This window comes from Misgurnus anguillicaudatus, chromosome 11, assembly GCF_027580225.2.
Source record: "Misgurnus anguillicaudatus chromosome 11, ASM2758022v2, whole genome shotgun sequence".
Taxonomy (NCBI): domain Eukaryota; kingdom Metazoa; phylum Chordata; class Actinopteri; order Cypriniformes; family Cobitidae; genus Misgurnus; species Misgurnus anguillicaudatus.
Genome location: NC_073347.2, coordinates 37,182,664 through 37,201,590, shown reverse-complemented (window position 1 = coordinate 37,201,590; position 18,927 = coordinate 37,182,664). Strand labels below are relative to the sequence as shown.

General features: G+C 35.2%; 1 protein-coding gene across 1 annotated transcript in view; it reads right to left on the bottom strand.

Moving 5' to 3' along the window:
* Positions 1–18,927, bottom strand: part of eys (eyes shut homolog) — a 255,595-nt gene that overhangs the window by 53,670 nt on the left and 182,998 nt on the right. The window contains exon 35 of the mRNA XM_073873603.1: positions 937–1,104. Within this exon, the coding sequence (XP_073729704.1) occupies positions 937–1,104 (168 nt within the window). The remainder of the gene's footprint in view (positions 1–936; positions 1,105–18,927) is intronic.

Sequence of the window (18,927 nt, the reverse complement as noted above, 5' to 3'; positions counted from 1 at the left end):
TTAAAAAGTAATGCGTTACTTTACTCGTTTCTTCAGAAAAGTAATATTATTACGTAACTCAAGTTACTTGTAATGCGTTACCCCCAACACTGATTTCCTACAGTAAAGGGCTGGACACACCAAAACTTTTAAACGCGGCTGAAAACGCCTTGGGGACGCCGAATGCCAGCTGTTTTTCAGCTGAGTGCCAGCTTTCCTCAGCTAAGCGCTTTAGTAGCGCTGATACGTCAGCTGTGAGACGGTTGGTTGCTGTGATACTTGTCCCGCCCCACCTACACTGTGATTGGACGGCCGCGTGAGAACTGACATTGACGAGCGGAGCTTTTCTTCCAAAGTTGAACATTTCTCAACTCTCTGCGCCGGTTTTCAGCACGGAAAAAAAACGCTAGCTGCTGGCTTATTTGAAAAACGCTGAGTTTCCATTGAAATGAATTGAAAACATGCGCCGGCCGTGGGCGTAAAAGCGTTGGTGTGCACGCCCCCTTAGTGCAATTTGCACTAAAAGACCACAACATTGTTTATTCCTTGCATGGATATATAAAAATTCAATTAAAATAAATATTATTTGTTCTTTGAAGAACCATCCATTCTCCATTTGTTGGGTTTTATTGCTTCTGGTTCCTGCATTTTAATCTAGTATACTGTCCTTCAAAAACTTGTGTCCTTCTTTTGTTACATCCATAACACATGCATGTTTCTAAAACAGAAAACTTGAGTATAGACTGATGTTTCTCGGATGTCTGGACTCATCAGGGGTTTAGGAAAATATGAACAGATGGTTCAACATATTGGTAATAAATAACACTAGAAGTGCTCAAATACTAATATATATCTAACAGAACCCGCATAATGATCTCTCTTTTAGTGTTTTAAAGAATCAAATGAGTGTACTGTTCCTTTAAGAGCAATGTTCTCCAGTGGGTTCTGTATACTCACAGTAGAGAATTGTTCCATGAGGTGTCTTGCTCTTCATTGTCAAATACACAGTCCTGCTGTCCTCAGAGAATTGACTCACAAAGTGAGGGTCTGACTGAGACAGAGACCATAGAGATGCTAACTCTAAGAAAGAGCTTCCATCAAACTGAGGAAAAAACACTGATGTATCTGAAAAACAGAACAAAAATTACCATTATTACACGAGGGTACAATCAAATCTAAAACTCATGGTAAGTAACAATTTAGGTTCATGCTAAATTATGCTAGCTCCAAGTTAGCTTCATGTTAAATCATGCTAGCTTCATATTAGCTTCATCCCTTATGCAAATGAACACTTTTTTTGTTGTTGTAAAAGTGTAGTTACCATATTTTTGGTGTTTTTTATTATTATTAGCTAAACAATGGTTTTACTACAGAAACAATGTTTTTTTTTGGTTTTAACTGTATAAAATTTTTTGTAAGGGATGTTAATGAACGCTAGCTAGCTTTATCCTACATTATGTTAGCTTCATGCTAAATCATACTTAAGGGCTCCAGACTGCCACCAAAATTTGATGGCTACATGTGCGACCAATAAATTTGACCTTTTTTTGTGATGTGACACTGAATTTGAAACAGCACATTGTACTTCCTGCATCTATCATTAAAGTATTTATTAGTAATACAGTGGAAATTAGTAGAAATGTGAATATTTGGTTAGCATGTTGATTTACAGTGTATGCCCCTAAATTTTCTGGTTGCGCCCCTAAAATTTTCAGTTGGGGGCCATTGTGCTCCTAGTGAAAAAAGTTTGTCTGGGCCCCGTGCTACTATATATGAAATATGTTAACAGTTAAACTACCAAACAAAGTCCAAGTTAAACCTGTCGAACTTCTGTCAAACTGTTTTAAACATTTAGGACAGGCTTTGCCCTGCTTGGTGCTGGTTTAGCTGGTGGTTAGCAGCATACTGTACCAGCACCAAAACACAACATATGCTGGTCTTACTGGTATGCTGTTTTTTCAGCAGGGTCTACACAAACTTTATTATCTAGCTGATTATTTTGTTTTAACTCACAAACCCCCTGCAATTCCCCTGCGCACCCCAGCATACAGCCAGACAAAGACCATTTTTAAATTCTTAATTTTTGTGAGTGTTGTTTCTTGATCAACATTTGATGGTCAATATTCCATGTAGTCTTTGAATGAATATAAGGCCATAAAAATAAGGATTCAAGAATAAAAGGTCTCACTGCAGGGAAATGTCAAAAGCATTTATTGTTAACATCCCATTTATTATTATTTGGTGACCTTCAATTACTCAAAAAGGCAGCGTATTGTTTATTTGACTTAAAGCGCTCTGATTTAAATGTTGACTGTATTGTCAGGTAAGACCTGCAGCTGAGCACAGAGTCAAGAGCAGTAATGTCTGCTATACTCTGATAAGTAGCCTACAGGAGGATCCTGTCAGGACCTGTACCGGAGCGATGTCTTATCTCCCACAGGCTGACAGGCGACAGTGACTTTGGGGGAAGTGGAAGGTGGATGTTGCCGGCTACGGTCAGGACCTCTCTGCTGCGGTAATGATCTGTTAGCTTTTACACAGAAAGCAATGTATGCAGTGGAAAACTGTCAATGGATATGTGATGAGAATTCAATGGCAAACAAGCATCAAGTTGTTGATGTACGTACCACACACAAGGTGAATTCAGATAGAGGTGTGGTGTTGCAGGCAAAAATAAATTTATCTGCCCAAAAATGTGTTTTAATTTATGCCAAATCCATTGTGTAGAAAGTAAAGCTTAATTATATATTTATAAATATATTTAGTTTTAATGAAATACATTTCATTTCAAAATGTATTTTAGGGGCAACAAATACATTTCAAATGTATTACATGTGTTACAACATATATTGTTCCTGGCCAAAATATAAAAGTTTGCAATATTATAAAATGTATAAAGTATAGGTATAAAGTATGTATAATATATTAAATTTAAAGGCGGGGTGCACGGTTTGTGAAAACCGCTTTGGAGTCGGGCCGAGTACCAAAGCACACTTGTAGCCAATCAGCAGTAAGGTGCATGTCTAGTAAATTACATCATTGCATAGGTTGCGTATGTCTGGGGTGGGTCTATCAAAAGAAGGTCTAAATTCTATAGGGGTAGGTGCGTGTTTGTTTAGGTGATTTCAAATATCAACATTGCCTTTTAGAGATCATGGACCCTGCCTTTAATCCCTAAACACACCTTACAAGCAATCTTAAAAATCTTAACTAGCTGTTTTAATCATGTTTTGACCCTTGCCATAATCTGCTATATAAGATTATTCCTCTGCATTCTCTGGTTTGCTTACTGTTGCAGATGCAAAGTCTCAGATAATAATCCATTATGATCAGGATGATAAAGTGTTGGGGTCTCTTCATGTTTGTTACAGACGCTGGTTAGGCAAAGTCTTGACTGCTAACCATTTATCATGAAAATAATGATAGTGAGAAACATACAATTCTTCCAAATATTATGTGAAAAAATGAGTCTTTGATTATCCTCCTGACCTTGTGAATCTGTATCCATATGACATTGTTTTAATGTTAAATATAAACACAAATAAACATTTGTAAAACTACAATGTTTATATATCAAGAAAATGTGTTCATGTACATATGTAAAATAGTTTACTGTATGTTTCAATGTAAATACAACCATACTGATTTCAGTGTCCATGCAAACATTCATAAAATGTATGAATAAAATGCATGTTTGAACCGTACTTTCAACACAATCTCATGACAATTTGAATATATTCTATAAGTTGGCTTTCATATGGATTTGTACAACCAAAATTGTGTCTTTAAATTTTCCTGCAAGCATTTTAAAAAAGTTGCCAGCCAGCACATTTTTTTGGGGGGGATTTTATTCTTTAAATATATAACCATAAAATATATCAATGAAAGAGCAGCGTCTACTTTAAAATGTTTATTTTTTTGGATAGGTTTCTTTAAAAATACCACATTTTGAACAAAAAGCTGACATAATTACATTTTTGTAAAATAATTTTGCTCTAATCAGATTCAGAACGATGATCCAGACATACACAGAGTATTCACTGCTTTTGGATCCGTAGATGCTGTACTGTTTAATACGTTTATGTTGTCTCATAAATGACGGAAAATTTTGTTATTGGTGGGGAAAGAGTTAAGTATGATCTGCTTTTGCTCCAGTGAGGTTGGGTTTAGAGGCGGGGTTAGGGGTGGGGTATTATGATTTTTTTTTTTTTAATAATCATATGTCTTTGCAGGACTGAATTTGAACAATAGGGTTTTTCATCTTCTATTTAAAACTGACCTGGGCTGGGTTTCCCGATAACGATTGAACTTAGCACTTAAGAGCACTTTTTACGAGCTACTTAACGAACATTCGTTGTTCATTTACGTGCGTTTCCCAAAGATGCACGTGAAACGATCGCTTGCAGCTGGGTTTTAAGTGCTACTTACGAGTCGCTATCCGTTTGTCAAGTGCTGAAATGTCACCTATGGAATGACTTGAATTTGTAGCAGAAGCTTGTTTAGGCTAATGATCTTCAGCCGATGTGCACTAATATTTTTAATAATATATTTTCATTATTGTTCAATGACTTTTTAAATGATTTAATAATTTATTAAATATTCTTTTCCGTATTTAGTTAGGACTCGTCCCACTGCGAAATGCCTTCTGCGTTTCTATTATAGTTTAGATTATTATTATTATTTGTTGTTTATTATCTATGTTTATTTATTATTATGGATTATTGCATTGTACCGTAAATATATATTTGGTTTCTTTAATTAGATGCCATTTCCCTTCAAAACAATGTTTAGATGAATTATAGCAGCAATCGGTATGAACCATTTATCAATTTGCTATACCAACTTTTACCAAAATACAAAAAACTTTTACCAACTTGTACAAAATACGTTTTCCTTTTTTTTTATAAATTTATGTTTAGTCATTTAAATTTGATTTCTCATTTGAATTTTAAATATATTATATTATATATTTAATATAAAATAAACAAAGAAGAACCCACAAAATAAATAAACATTTAAAACATTACATTATCGTCATTGCAGGAGTGCAATTTGTTGGTTGTCCTGTAGGTGACCTTGTAAACTCTGTTGTCTTATGATGCACTTATTAATGAACGATTACTCCAGAGTAGATCTACGATGATTTTCAAGTGCTACTTAAGCTACGAAGCTTTTGGGAAACAGCCCGTAATTCTAAGATGATTCGTACGATCGTTTTTACGATCTACTTAGCCTTACGATGCTTTTGGGAAACCCGGCCCTGACTAGTTTGTTTATCAACTCTTATCTCCCTCAAACTCATCATACTTTTTCATTCTCTTTCCCTGCTTCGCACAATAATCAGTTGTCAACATGAGGAAACATGTCAAAAATGTGAAAAAACATTTATTTCTTCATTAGAGGACTCCTACAACAACATATGAAAGGTGAAACATTTTTTCACATTTCTTTTCTATATTTGGGACTTACAGGGTTAAAAGTAGCCTTTGAAAGTCACGAACTTGGCAACACATATGCAGACATGGACTTCTTAGTCAGTTTTTGTGTTAGTTTTTTGTGAATTGGGTTACTACTATGTTGCAATGGAATGTTACAGATTCAGTTTTTTTTGCCACGATTATCAATGTAAATGAATACACTAACAATTAAAGTAAACTTGATATTTATACTGGGGCACAGCAGATTTACACTGGGGCACGTACCCCAGTAAAAGGGTCTAGCGACACCCCCGTTACTCCAATGAATATTATCCTTCGACTTCCTGCACCCGAAAACCAAAATCGACAAACCGAGTGGCTTTGACTCTGACTCTCCTCTCTTGAATCCCCAGAGTTATTATAATTCTCATTGAAAAATCTCTGTCAGCAAGTAAGCAGGCATTGGACTCCACCTCCTCGGGCGCTCAGAAGGGTTGCCATCGCCGAGTCTAAGGCTCAAAACGCAGCCAAGCAAATCAAGCAGGTCCCAGCGCTCCACACTGATCAGACTGCAGTCACACTGAAGGAGTCTTTCAATGCTTTTTCAATTCCTCAAACTCAGCAGAAAATAGTGCTCGCTCTCAGGTCTGCTGTTTAAGGGGGAGTTTTACGAGGGAGATGAAGCGTGAGATAAGCACAGATAGTTGTGATGGATAGATGAGGGTAAAAGAAAAGCAAACGCAAGGCTAAAAGAGGTGACAATACTCAGCAGACACTATCGATAAGGTCACATAGTCAGCGTGTGGGAATGAAAGCTACTTTTACAGTGATTCCCAAATTAATATTCACACAACTATTTCATTGGTTGCAAAAAAACAAAACAAAACATGACTTTTGTCTTTTGAGGAATGGATCAAATCTGTTTGTATAAAGGAATAAAAGGAATAAACAAAGAGAAGAGCTGAGAATAATGAATATGTGAATAAAGTAGATACCAGAGACTAAAAAGCAGAAACAATTGACACAATATTACACTGTAACATGTTTAAAAAAATGTTGCTGTAGTCATGCAGCCGGATCCCAGTAACTTACTGTAGGTTTAAATTGATGTTATTTACTAGCAACAGTTTGTTTCAAGTTAAAAGTCTTTATCTTTACTGAATAAAACTATAAAATAACAGCCTCATGCAAAGCATTCTGGGAAACAGAAATCATTTTTTTTCCCTTCAGATTTTGGTTCCCAGAATGCTTTGCATGATGCTGTTATTTTAGTTTTATTCTGTAAATATAAAGACTTAATTTTCATTCAACTTTAAACAAATTGTTGTCAGTAAATAACATCAATTTAAATCTACAGAATGATACTGGCTAACAGCTAACAGTAATACTGTAATTTCTACAGAAATGTTTTCAGTGTATTTATGAAATGAGTCCCAGTTTTTATTAACCAACAACCTTTAAATGCTTTTCTGTCAGTGCAAACACAAAACTGATGGGAGCAGGTAAAGGACAGCGACTGGATTTGGATTACACAGCTTATTCTCTCTGTTTCAGAAAGCTCATCGTATTACAATACAGACAAGTAGTCACTTCGGTTTAGTTCACATAGTTCACTTTGCTTTCAAAATTCAGTTTTATATAATAAATACTGCATGCATATATATAGTCATTTCACGTGTAAACGTAGCTATTAGCTATCAATAACGAAAATGATATGTTCTTTTATGCATGTTAGGGCTGCATGATAATAGGAGAATGATGAAATACTGCAATATAATAATGCTTTAAGTGTGTTAAATCCAAATAAAATACAGAAATCTTTATAAAACTGTTTTCGCCAGTCTGTGCTATCTGAAAGTATCAAAATTCAGTTATTGCAGATCATTGTGATATTTAAATTTTCAGCCCTCATGCATTTACAAATGATTTCTTTTTTTAGTTTATTTCATAAAACCAAGCGATACGAATACTTATACTTAGACATAAACAACAGCGTCTGTCATGTTGAAAAACATCAAATCCACACAACTTTATTTGCAGCGAGAAAGCTGGGAGGAATTATTTAATACAGTGTCTGCTTGATTATGTGATATTTCCCACGGGGAACTAGGAATGAGTCAGCCCTGAATATAACAAACCCCCCTTGCTTTGCATAGTGCCCAGAGGGACAAATAACATTTCAGTGGATTACTTAATTATCTGCAAATGAGCACTTTGAGAACAAATGGTGGAGGTGCTGAGAAAAAGGTTGTAAGGGTGCAGAAGTGCTGAGCGAGATACTGAGAGGGGTCACCGTTCACCTCTCAATCTCTTCAGTTTTTCAATACATGTACAATACACAGTACTAACAAACGGGCAAACTGTTGATAAGGTGGGTGAGATGGGTCTTCGCACGAGATCTGATCATTAAGGATAACATGACTAAAAGCAGATGACTAAATGACAGACAGACGTAAACGTTGGAAATACAGCGTACACCATATGTGCAGAGTTCTTTCTTCCTTTAATCTCAAATATTTTGCCCCAAAATAAGTCAAAGCGCAAGCTGAGCAGTGTTTTTTAAAGGAAGCCATTCTGTATGCTGTATATATACTAATGCCCTGACACCAAACCCTGTCTGTAGTATTACTCTTGAGACATCTGTGGCTCCCAAAGGAGGACGCAATCTGACCAGGCTGAGAAAAATGCTGAGAGGCAAATAAAGTCATTTCATCTTGATGACAAGTTTGTCATTAGGAAGTCTGCTGACATCACACTTTTTTTACTATTTAAATTTTACTCGCATATGTGTGTACATTATATTTCTGCTCCCCATATTTCCACTATAATGTGGTGTGTACAGTACAGCAGATGGTGTGAAATATCTACATACAATAACTGAAATTCAATTGTTATTACTCTATTATATTGTATTGTTTAAGTCTTATCAATTATGCACTGTTGGGAAAAAAAGGGTCCCTATAACTGTCATTGAGGCAGAACCCTTTAAAAAGCTCCTAATGTGTACAAAAAGTCACTTTCAAGTATTTGTATTTCATCAGTGGTTTTGTTTCGAAAACATACATTACAAAGCATTGGGACTGCCATTTAGGGACAGGTATGTATACATCTGGTACTACTATGTACCTTGAATGTATTAACATTGGTGGCCGGTTACTTCTCTTCCAAGGGGCGCTAATTTTATATATGTGTTTGGAGTGTCATGTGTGTTGGTCATAATTTCAAATGATGTGTTTGTTGTGTCATGTAAACCATGTGCATCATGCGTAATGTCAAAATAAGTGCCTGCTGCAGATGCGTCAAAAGAGTTTATAATAAAAGAGACACTCACGTTCACAAAATAATCACAAGACACTAACTTAACTCTAAACTCTAATTACACGTGAGATTAAGTGAGTATCTGGCAAAAGTGAGTGTCTCTTTTATCATAAACCGCTTTGAAGTGTCTGCAGCAGACATCACACGTGATGCACATAAGTTCACATGACGCACCAAACACATATTTTGAAATGACGAGACACACACATGACGGGTTACATATATGTTGTGATGAGCTTCGCATCGTGCACCGCCACTGGGTACTAATATGAACTCATTAGTACCAATATGTACATCTGAGGTACAGTAGTAATTTGGTGCAAAGATGTAGTTTTTGAGAAGATAACACCCCAGTGACAACTGGAACCATTTTTTGACAATTTTTTCTGACATAGTACAGAGCATTGCATTAGCAACACAAATGTGATGCAATAAAATGTCAATGAATAAAAAGTATAAACTGAATGCACTGGAAGTCACTATCAATAAAAAAAGTAAACCACATTTTTATCAATTAATCCAATTAATAACAAAGAGCAAAATATGATGATGTAAAGAAAGAAAGAAAGAAAGAAAGAAAGAAAGAAAGAAAGAAAGAAAGAAAGAAAGAAAGAAAGAAAGAAAGAAAGAAAGAAAGAAAGAAAGAAAGAAAGAAAGAAAGATGTTCAATGGAGACCAGGAGGCACCTTTGAGCAAATGTGTGAGGTAAAAACTTGTTAACGTCTTGACTCCTTGACAACAGAGACTTCACACATCCTGAGATTAGATTCATTTAACTACATTAACGTTTTGCCTTTTGAACTTTTGTGATGAAAACAAGTTTTCTCACATTGCATGGATTACCAACGAGAACTGCAAGAACGGTTTTACTGTAACTTATAAGAGTCTCGTAATGTCAAGGAGCATTAATTTTACACGCACACAAAGTACAAATGTCCTTAAAATTCGTTTTCCAACCTCTGCAATTAAAAGAGTTTATGAGAGAATGTTATGATATTCACCTCCAGCAAGCTATTTATTTATTTTCACAAGCTTTAATCTAACTTATATTCAGCTTTATTTTTAACATGGTTTGTGTTTGTACAATTTTATATCATCCACTTCATCTACCTGAGGAATTTATTGCACATACAGCAGAATTCAAAAGTGCAACTGAGAAAATGTTATCATTCATTTAATTTCAGCATCTTTTATGTTTACTTTAATGACAACATTAATTTGACTCAAGTGTGTAAAAACTCAATGATTCATGTTTTCCCAACATCATCTGACAACTTTCTAATAACAATTGAATATCAATAAAACTGTAGACTTAACATGGTCACAGTCACAAATTTGTGAGCCTACAGGTGTAAACCCAGCTAAATCATTTAGTTGTGATTTACTGTTTTCTACATAAAGTCTTCCTACATAATATAAAAAACATTATGTGAAAATATAATCTTGATATCTATAATATTGTCTATGTAAGGCCATGTAAAAGATTAAAAACAATGTCAAATAAACGTTGATCTGATTAGATTATGAGACTTTAGCCTGGATTTCACAGACAGGATCATATTTATTATTTAAGTGTTAAATCAGATTTCAGATTTTTTTAACATTATAAGCATTCTTTAGTTAGAAAACAACAAAATTTTAAAACTTTATTTTCAGTTTAAATCAGATTCTGAATCAGAACATTTGAAATCATGTATGTTGTATTTATATCCTAATGCTGTTCACTCGTATTACTAATAAGTGCAAAAAATAAACAAAAGTCATTTAAATAGGTCTAACTTTCATATTCATTGTATAGCTGATAATCAAGAAGTCAAAATAACTGCATGTTTATTTACTATTATTTTTATATTTTATATATATATATATATATATATATATATATATATATATATATATATATATATATATATATATATATATATATATATATATATAAAAAATAAAAGTTACTGACTTTTGCATTTATTTAATATTTTATTTTTTTTAAGTAGAAGATAACTGTCAACAAGAAACATGTATATAAACATAAATCTGTGTAGTGTCAGTATCCTCCAGTCAGAATTTCGGACACTACAAAATGACAAACACTATATAGTGTACTATAAAGTGAATATGGCTGCATTTAGACACAGATCTAGTTTATGGGATAGCTGGCTTTTATTCATGCTGCCACTATTATTGCTTTAAGACATGGCTATATGAGGCTAGTGATCCTCTTGTTTTAATTGTGACCCAGAAGAGATTTATTGTGATGTGACCCTATTATTCCTCTCATCTTCCTCACCCTTTCACCCTCAGGCTATGTGACTCTTTTGTTTTGGCATATCTGCTGATGTCATTTCAAAAGGACTTAATTAAAGGTGACATGGTCTTGATAACCTACAACTTTGCATTTCAGATATCATATCATTTTAAATTTCTCAACACTGTTAGGAGCATTCTGTCTCCTTATTCCATCTCTGCTTTGATTTGAAGCTTAAGTTGAGTTTGCTTTTGTGTTACATGCTACCCCAGATAGCAAAATCTGGCTGGCCCACCACTGGGCCACACATTTGCTTGAGTTCTGGCCCAGTACTGGCTGGGTCCCCGGCCCAAAACTGGCCCACACACTAAAAATTGGATCAAACTATTAAATCTGGGCCAGTTGTGGCCCACACCCAGTAAAATAGATCTTACATACTGACTTGGCCCAGATTTGGTCAGCACACTGTAAAGTGACCTAAATTGTTTATTTGGCCCAGGTCTGGCTAGCACACTGTAAAGTGACTTAAATTGCTTATTTGGCCCAGGTCTGGCTAGCACACTGTAAAGTGACTTAAATTGCTTATTTGGCCCAGGTCTGGCTAGCACACTGTAAAGTGACTTAAATTGCTTATTTGGCCCAGGTCTGGCCCAGACCCTTTGTTTTATGTGGCTGACAACATCTGCATGGTCCCTGGGCCAGATGTGGCCCAGAAACTGGTAAATATTGTATATTTTTTATTTTTCAAGAAAAATACACCCATTTAAGAAGATTAAGAGCCTTTTATTAAAAAATACACACATCACATTAATGTGAATTAACAGTTAACAAATACATAAATATGAACATGTTTTAACATGTACCAACAATTAACCGTAATTTTGAACATATTAATTCTTAACAAATTCCGTACACTTTACAAAAACCCAACAAATACAAACAGACATATATCTCTTACACAACACATTTTACAAGCACATAACCCACTTTATAAACATTTTTAAAGGGATAGTTCACCCTTAAAATTATAATTTTCTCATAAATCATTTACCCCTGTGTCGTTCTAAACCACCAAGTGCTCTGATTGTCTTCAGAATACATTTTAAGAATTTTTTTATGAAAACTGGGAGGCTTTTGTCTGTCCCATTGACTTAAGTTAGTCTCACAATCCGTTTCCCAGAAAAGAATGAAAGACATCGCCAAAAAGGTCCATTTTCCATTAGTAGTTTAATAATAATATTATGAAGTGACAAGAACACTTTGTGCACAAAGAAAATAAAACGAACGATTTCAACAATTTGTTCTCCTCAGTAGTTGTTGAAAGTGTATTCAAGACCAGACTACAGTGATGCTGCTGACATCACCTGCAGCTCTCGTCACTTGCTGATGTGGTTACCAATGTTTTTGTTTTTGTTTTTCTACGCTTTTTTTTAAAGCATAATGCAAACATTGTAACAATACTTAAACAGCCCAAATAAATGTACAAATTACTTGGCAGCCTATTCTGTCTGTACGCTGGGAACTACGTCAGCAGGTGACGTCAGCAGCAGGTGACGTCAGCAGGATGCGCCGGAGTCTGGTCGTTAACAGGCTTTGACCGACCAAGGAAAAGAACAAACTGTTGACAAAAATTTTCATTGACATACTGATGGAACACTGAACTTTTTGGCAATGTCTTTCATTCTTTTGTGTTAAATGGATTGTAAAACTTACTGAAATCAATGGGACGGACAGAAGCCTCCCAGTTTTCATCAAAAATATCTAAAAACGTGTTCTAAAGACAATCTAAGCACTTGTTGGTTTAGAACGACAGAGGGGAAGTGATTTATGATAAAATTGCAACTTTGGGGTGAACTATCCCCTTAAGCAATTACAGCGAGACAACATGTAAAACAAATTAATTAACATTTAAAGAAAAAAAATCTCTCTCACACACACACCACACACACACATTGGCATATGTGGTTTACCGGGACAATTCCATAGACACAATGCATTTTATTCTGTACAAACTGTATTCTATTGCCTTAACTTACCCCAGTCCCTAAGCCCAACCATAACAAAAATCTGTTGGAAGTCTTTAATCTGAAAAAGTACCACTTAGTATTGTGTCCCTGTAAAGCATGTTTATAGCATATTAAACATGTCATTATACACTATTCCCCATAAACCACATATACCAACCCACACGCACACACACCTCTCACACACAAGCCAAGTAATTAAAACAAGTTAAACACATTTAACCAAAACACCACCACTCTTTTTACAGCACAAAACATTCTCCTTTGCAGACTCAAACACAGGCGCTAACACTAACTGCTTTTCTTTTGCTAAAGTTGTCTCTTGCACCCACACTCTCGATTGAGCCACCTCTTCATTGTCCCCTCCACAACTGTAAGGGACCTTCTCCGAACTGCATATTTAAAATAAGTAATCCATATTGTCATTGTGAAATCTTTAACATTTAATGAGCATATTAAAAAGAAATGTCTTATTTTTATTAACAAATAATTAACAGATATATTTACCAATCACTACCTCTCTGAGTTAGAGGGTGGCAAATAAAGTCTTTTCCATTCAGTTGAGGTTTTAAGCCAGGGAGTTGTCGGTCGCCCTCTTCAATATATGCCATGTGCAGTCTCGTACATCTGTCCCGCCAATAAGCCCCAACCAGTTAACCTGAAACAGATTTATAGTCTGAATAGTTGGTCATAGTTTCATACAGGACACAGGTCATACAATAGTTGATTGCTTATATCAAAGAGGTGATGCATGCTATTTTTTGTGTGCTAATTTAAGAAAAGTTGTGTGCAATCCATAAAAGTAAACTGTTGTGTGTTTGTTGTAGTCCAAGAAAAGAGATTTAAGTTGAAGAAGAAAAAAATTTCTGTAGAAATTACAGTATTACTGGGTATTACTGGCAACTAGCTGCCAGTAACTTACTGTAGATTTTACATTTATGTTATTTACTGGCAACAGTTTGTTCAAAGTTAAATTAACATGAAACATTTTCAGTCTTTAACTTATACAGTAAGTTACTGGCAACCAGCTGCATAATTACAGCAAATTTTTTACAGTATAGGGTTTTGTACATTTGCACATCGTTCACATGTCTTTAACACTTACACATCAAAGGGTGTGTAAATTCGTGAATCTGAAAAATGTGCCCTTCTGAAAAAAAAAACAGCATACCAGCAAGACCAGCATATGTTGTGTTTTGGTGCTGGTTTGCTAGTGAACACCAGCTAAACAGCCTCAAACCAGGACCATCACCAAACCAGCATTAGCACCAGCATCCCATGCTCATACCAGCAAGCCACAGCATATGTTGTGTTTTGGTGCTGTTATGCTGGTGACCACCAGCAAAGACCATCATAATTCCCATGCTGGTTTGATGCTGGATTTTTCAGCAGGGTGCTCTTTAACTTCTTAACTACTATAAGGTTATGTGTACTGCTCCTTTTTATGAAGATACGAACGTGTGTCTGAATTCTCTGCTTGATTATTAAAAACCTGTTAACCTGCACGTGAACGACGACTGGTTATTTACATCTTTCTAAATGGATTCAGCTTACTAACAACAATATTTAAGCTAACGTGATAGCTGGCTAAACATGCAGGAAAATTCACGGTTTTGAATATGTAGCAAACAATTCCTTTTCATTGTTATCATGCATTTTTAACATATAAAAACTAAATCAGTGACTTACCAGTTATTGATGATGGTGTCTGTGTCGAACGGGAGCTCAGCTTTGTGCTCTGCTTGATTCAAATCATAACAGCAGTCGTGATGTTGCCGTTCAACAGCTAGAGGGCTGATTGCCGCATCACGGAATCGGGCCGTGTACTGTATACTGTCCGTCTGAAGCATAAACATTTTTAAATTGCCGCCAAACAGCGTTACAACCGGCATGTGTCAGTTCCACTGGTATCGGGCCACATACTGAATTTCTGACATCATACACATCTTGGCAGTATCATATCAAACCATAATCGGTCCAGGCACAATGCAACGTAGTCGGTCCGACTACACAATGCCAGATTTGGCCCGATTACACTGAGACGCTACTTTAGTAGACCCGGACTTCAGCTGAGTATGCTTACACTCGGGCCAACAGCTATAAATAGTGTTTATTACTGGTATACTATTTCCTCATCTGGGCCAGTTCTGGCGCATACACTAAAAATCTGTCCGGCTTTCAGCCGACACTGGCGGAAAAAAGCCAGAATCGGCCCAGAACTGACTGCTATCTGGGACAGAAAGTCAGACAAACTAAGAGCTTTGACCAATAAAATCAAGGTTTGCTGTCTTTAAACTTTAAGAATATTATGTCGTTTATTTTCTATTATGCACTTCACATTACACAATTATCATGAAAGATTGGGTAAAATCCACACTTTATTTTGTTGTATATTTCTAATAATTGTATTTATTCTACACTTGTCACACTTTTAGTTTTTCTGTCCTTACTAGTATCATGTAGGCTTCCCAACTCATTGCAATGTTATCAACACTTTTAATTTCTCATAATAATGCATCAAATGTATTGAGTTAAATGTCTGTCGATGGCGTTTTTAGTCCTTTGTTTTTATTATTCTTCCTCACTTTGATCCAACATCTGATTGCCATATTGGGCTGACCTGCCCTAAACGTACAAATACAAAGCAAAAACATCCCGCTTGAAGACTAAAAGCTCTCCGGTAAAAGCCTTTGAAACAAAATAATGGCAGAGATGAGAAAAAAAAGAAGGGGAAAGGGAAGTAAAAACAGTGTTGAGTGTTGTTAAGTAACAGCTAAAAGGCACTTGCATTCCACAACAAAGCCATTCAAGAGGAATGAATAAAAAAATGCCTTCCAACTGCATTAAAGACCAAGTTTAGACTGAATTTCATGTCTGTTACTGTAGCTTTGAAGCCATCTAAAAACAAGAGTACTTCTAAAAGTTGAATCATTTTTGTAGCAGAAAGGAAATAATTAATGACATAAGGCCAGATTTACTAAAGGGGGCAAATTAGCGCGAGAGCTCATTTCAGTAAGCATGTTTTTTTAGTAACCAACTGTAGTAAAATCATGGTTAATTTTTGTAAGGATCTGCTAATGCCTGATGCTCTTGAATTTAGCACTACAGACATCACAGCTGAAAATGCAGGGTGTGAAATCCCAGCTAACGAAGCCAAAGTACACAGAAAACAACGATAAAGGTTTACAAAAAGTTTTGAAACACCTGCTATTGTGTGACTTCTCCTAGTGACTCCTGTTTTATTTCCTCCATAAAAAATAACATGGCTTGGCAAACAATATTTTTTAATAATATTTTCCTCTGGCATTCCAAAAAACTGTTATGTGTGGAAAAATCCTCTGCCTTGTGTGCTCTCTGTGATGCCTACTCTTATCAGCAACAATTGCAGCCATTTCAAGCGATTGATTTAAGAGATGTTTTTTTCTGTGTTAAATAATGGCGCAAATAGCAGTAATATTAACAAGCACAAATATTAGTACATTAGTTATTTTAGGACATACAAAACCTTACAAAAACAATACTGGTGTGTGTCTTGATACAAAACAAGGACACTGATAGATGTTAAAATATGTCAGTACAAGGTCAAATTAAAGCAGCTCAATCATGCATTTTAGTCTGGGACCAGGATAAGCCCGGTCCGGGAAACTGACCCTTAAAGTCCAATTTAAAATGTGTTCTCAGTTTGTGTTATTAACCATCCAATCAGAAAAGCTGCCATCTCTCTTAACTTTTAAATACAGCTACACCGTAAATGGATGCTCATGGTTGTGTTATGGGCGGGGCCATGCTCGGTGGCTCCAGTGCCTCATCGAGACACCGTTTTAGCTCCGCCCAAATAATCTTGAACACTGAAATGAGGAAAAAATGTTTAACTGTGTAACTCCACTTTTAGCAATAAATTTCTAACATTTATAATGTGTTTAGAAACAATTCTCTGAAATGACTTTATGCTGATTTTAATGCAGTACGATACACTCACATTGGTAGTAAAAGATTGGGGAAATACTGACAGCTTCAATAAAGGTTACAAGTCTGTCTTTTTCTCCAACAGGAATTAAACTGATCTGTTCACAATCCCATCGGTCAGTGCTCATCAGCACTGAACAAAAATACATCCCAGAAAGGCAAAATAAATAATTTGTAATTAATTTCAAGCCGGCATTTAACTGCCAGAGCATCTGAATGTTACATCGATGGAGACAGATGAACTTGTAGCTCAGCAAATGAGCTCTTTACCTCAGCATTGACTTATTGACATTGCACAAAATATGGAGAGTCAGCAGGTGCTGGAGTAAAATACAATACTAAGCCAATTAGTACAAACAAAGCAATGAATGCTGGACTTATGAAAGCGCTTAAACATCTGGGAAACACTTTCTATGAAGCCCACGCTTATAATGAATTATAGCTCCTTTATAATGGTTTTTTGGTAATTATTATCAATCTATAAATATATTTATAAAGTCAAAACAACACCTATATCCCATTATAAGAACAAATACAATTACATTTATAATATTTTTATTATTACTTTTAAGTGATGCATTTGCTTTTTCAATGCACATGCTCATCATTCATTATACACTGATTTATAAGTATTAATTACTCAGTCATATACATCCATCAGTGTTATTTAAAGACGCAGCCTGCATTGTAATAATGCCAATATATAATACAATCTCAGACATAAAATTGTCACTGGGACAGCACCCTTTTAAAAAGGTACACCTTTGTACCCAAAGAGTGCATATTAGCACTTCAAAAGATACATATTTGTACCCACATAGTACAAATTAGGACCTTTTTAAAAAGGGTTCTGCCCCAGTGACAGCTTTGTACCTTTATTTTTGACACTGTAGTTACAACTTATTAATAATGCAGATTTAATTATTTGTCAAATAAATGAATTGTTTTATATTGTTGTTATTAGCCATGTTTTGAGTTGTAATGCACCTATTAACCTCTATAAATGCATTATTGATGTCATAGGATACATGTTAGGAAATCATGAGGAAGTTATTCATCATCCATTTTAATTGGTTTATTTGCAAATTTAACTACAGAACAATAATGGCAATATTAAAGTAATGAAAATAAAAATACAGAAATTATCTTAATAGAAACAATTGTAATTTAAATACTAGTAAAACACAGCAACATTATTTTTTAACGAATAACATCTTCAAGATTTATTAACATTTGCATAAAAAAACTGTATTGTATGCTTTCTCTTTACTTAAAGCCATCAAAATGCATTTATAGATGTTAATAACTGTATTATAACTCACAATACTACAACATGGCAACATTTCAACAATTAAGTTAATTGATGAAGAACTAAATCTGCTTTACTAATAAGTTGTACGTAACTATAATATAATGACATTATATCAATGCCGGCTGCATCTTTAAATTACACTCATGTATACGATTGAGTAATTAATACTTATAAATCAGTGTTTAATGGATGATGAGCATGCACATTGAAAAAGCAAAGGCATCACTTATAAGTTATAATAAAAAAACTAACTATAATTGTTCTTATAATGGGGGATAGGTCACTTTAAGTCTAAACTTAAGACATTCTTCTTTAACAAAGCATTCACATAAAATGTTAAGTAAACCTACAAGTACCTATGTCAAGTACCTATCCAGCAATAGTTAGTTTATCCAGAACAAAGGATTCACACAACTCATCTGGGTAATATACTAATGCCGCAATAGTTAGCCTGTCTGGATTTTAAACCACATTATTACACGGCTCTCTGGAATGCTTGATTCTGATTGGTCAGTTGAGACATTTGCAGGTTCGTTCTTTTCAAATAATAACCGCTCCAAATTAATAACGCATAGCCGGACTACTTGCACGAGTAAAATCGCTCCGCGCCAATAAAGATCAATAAAGATTACTGTCTGTTTGGCGCCATCTTGTGACAAACACTCG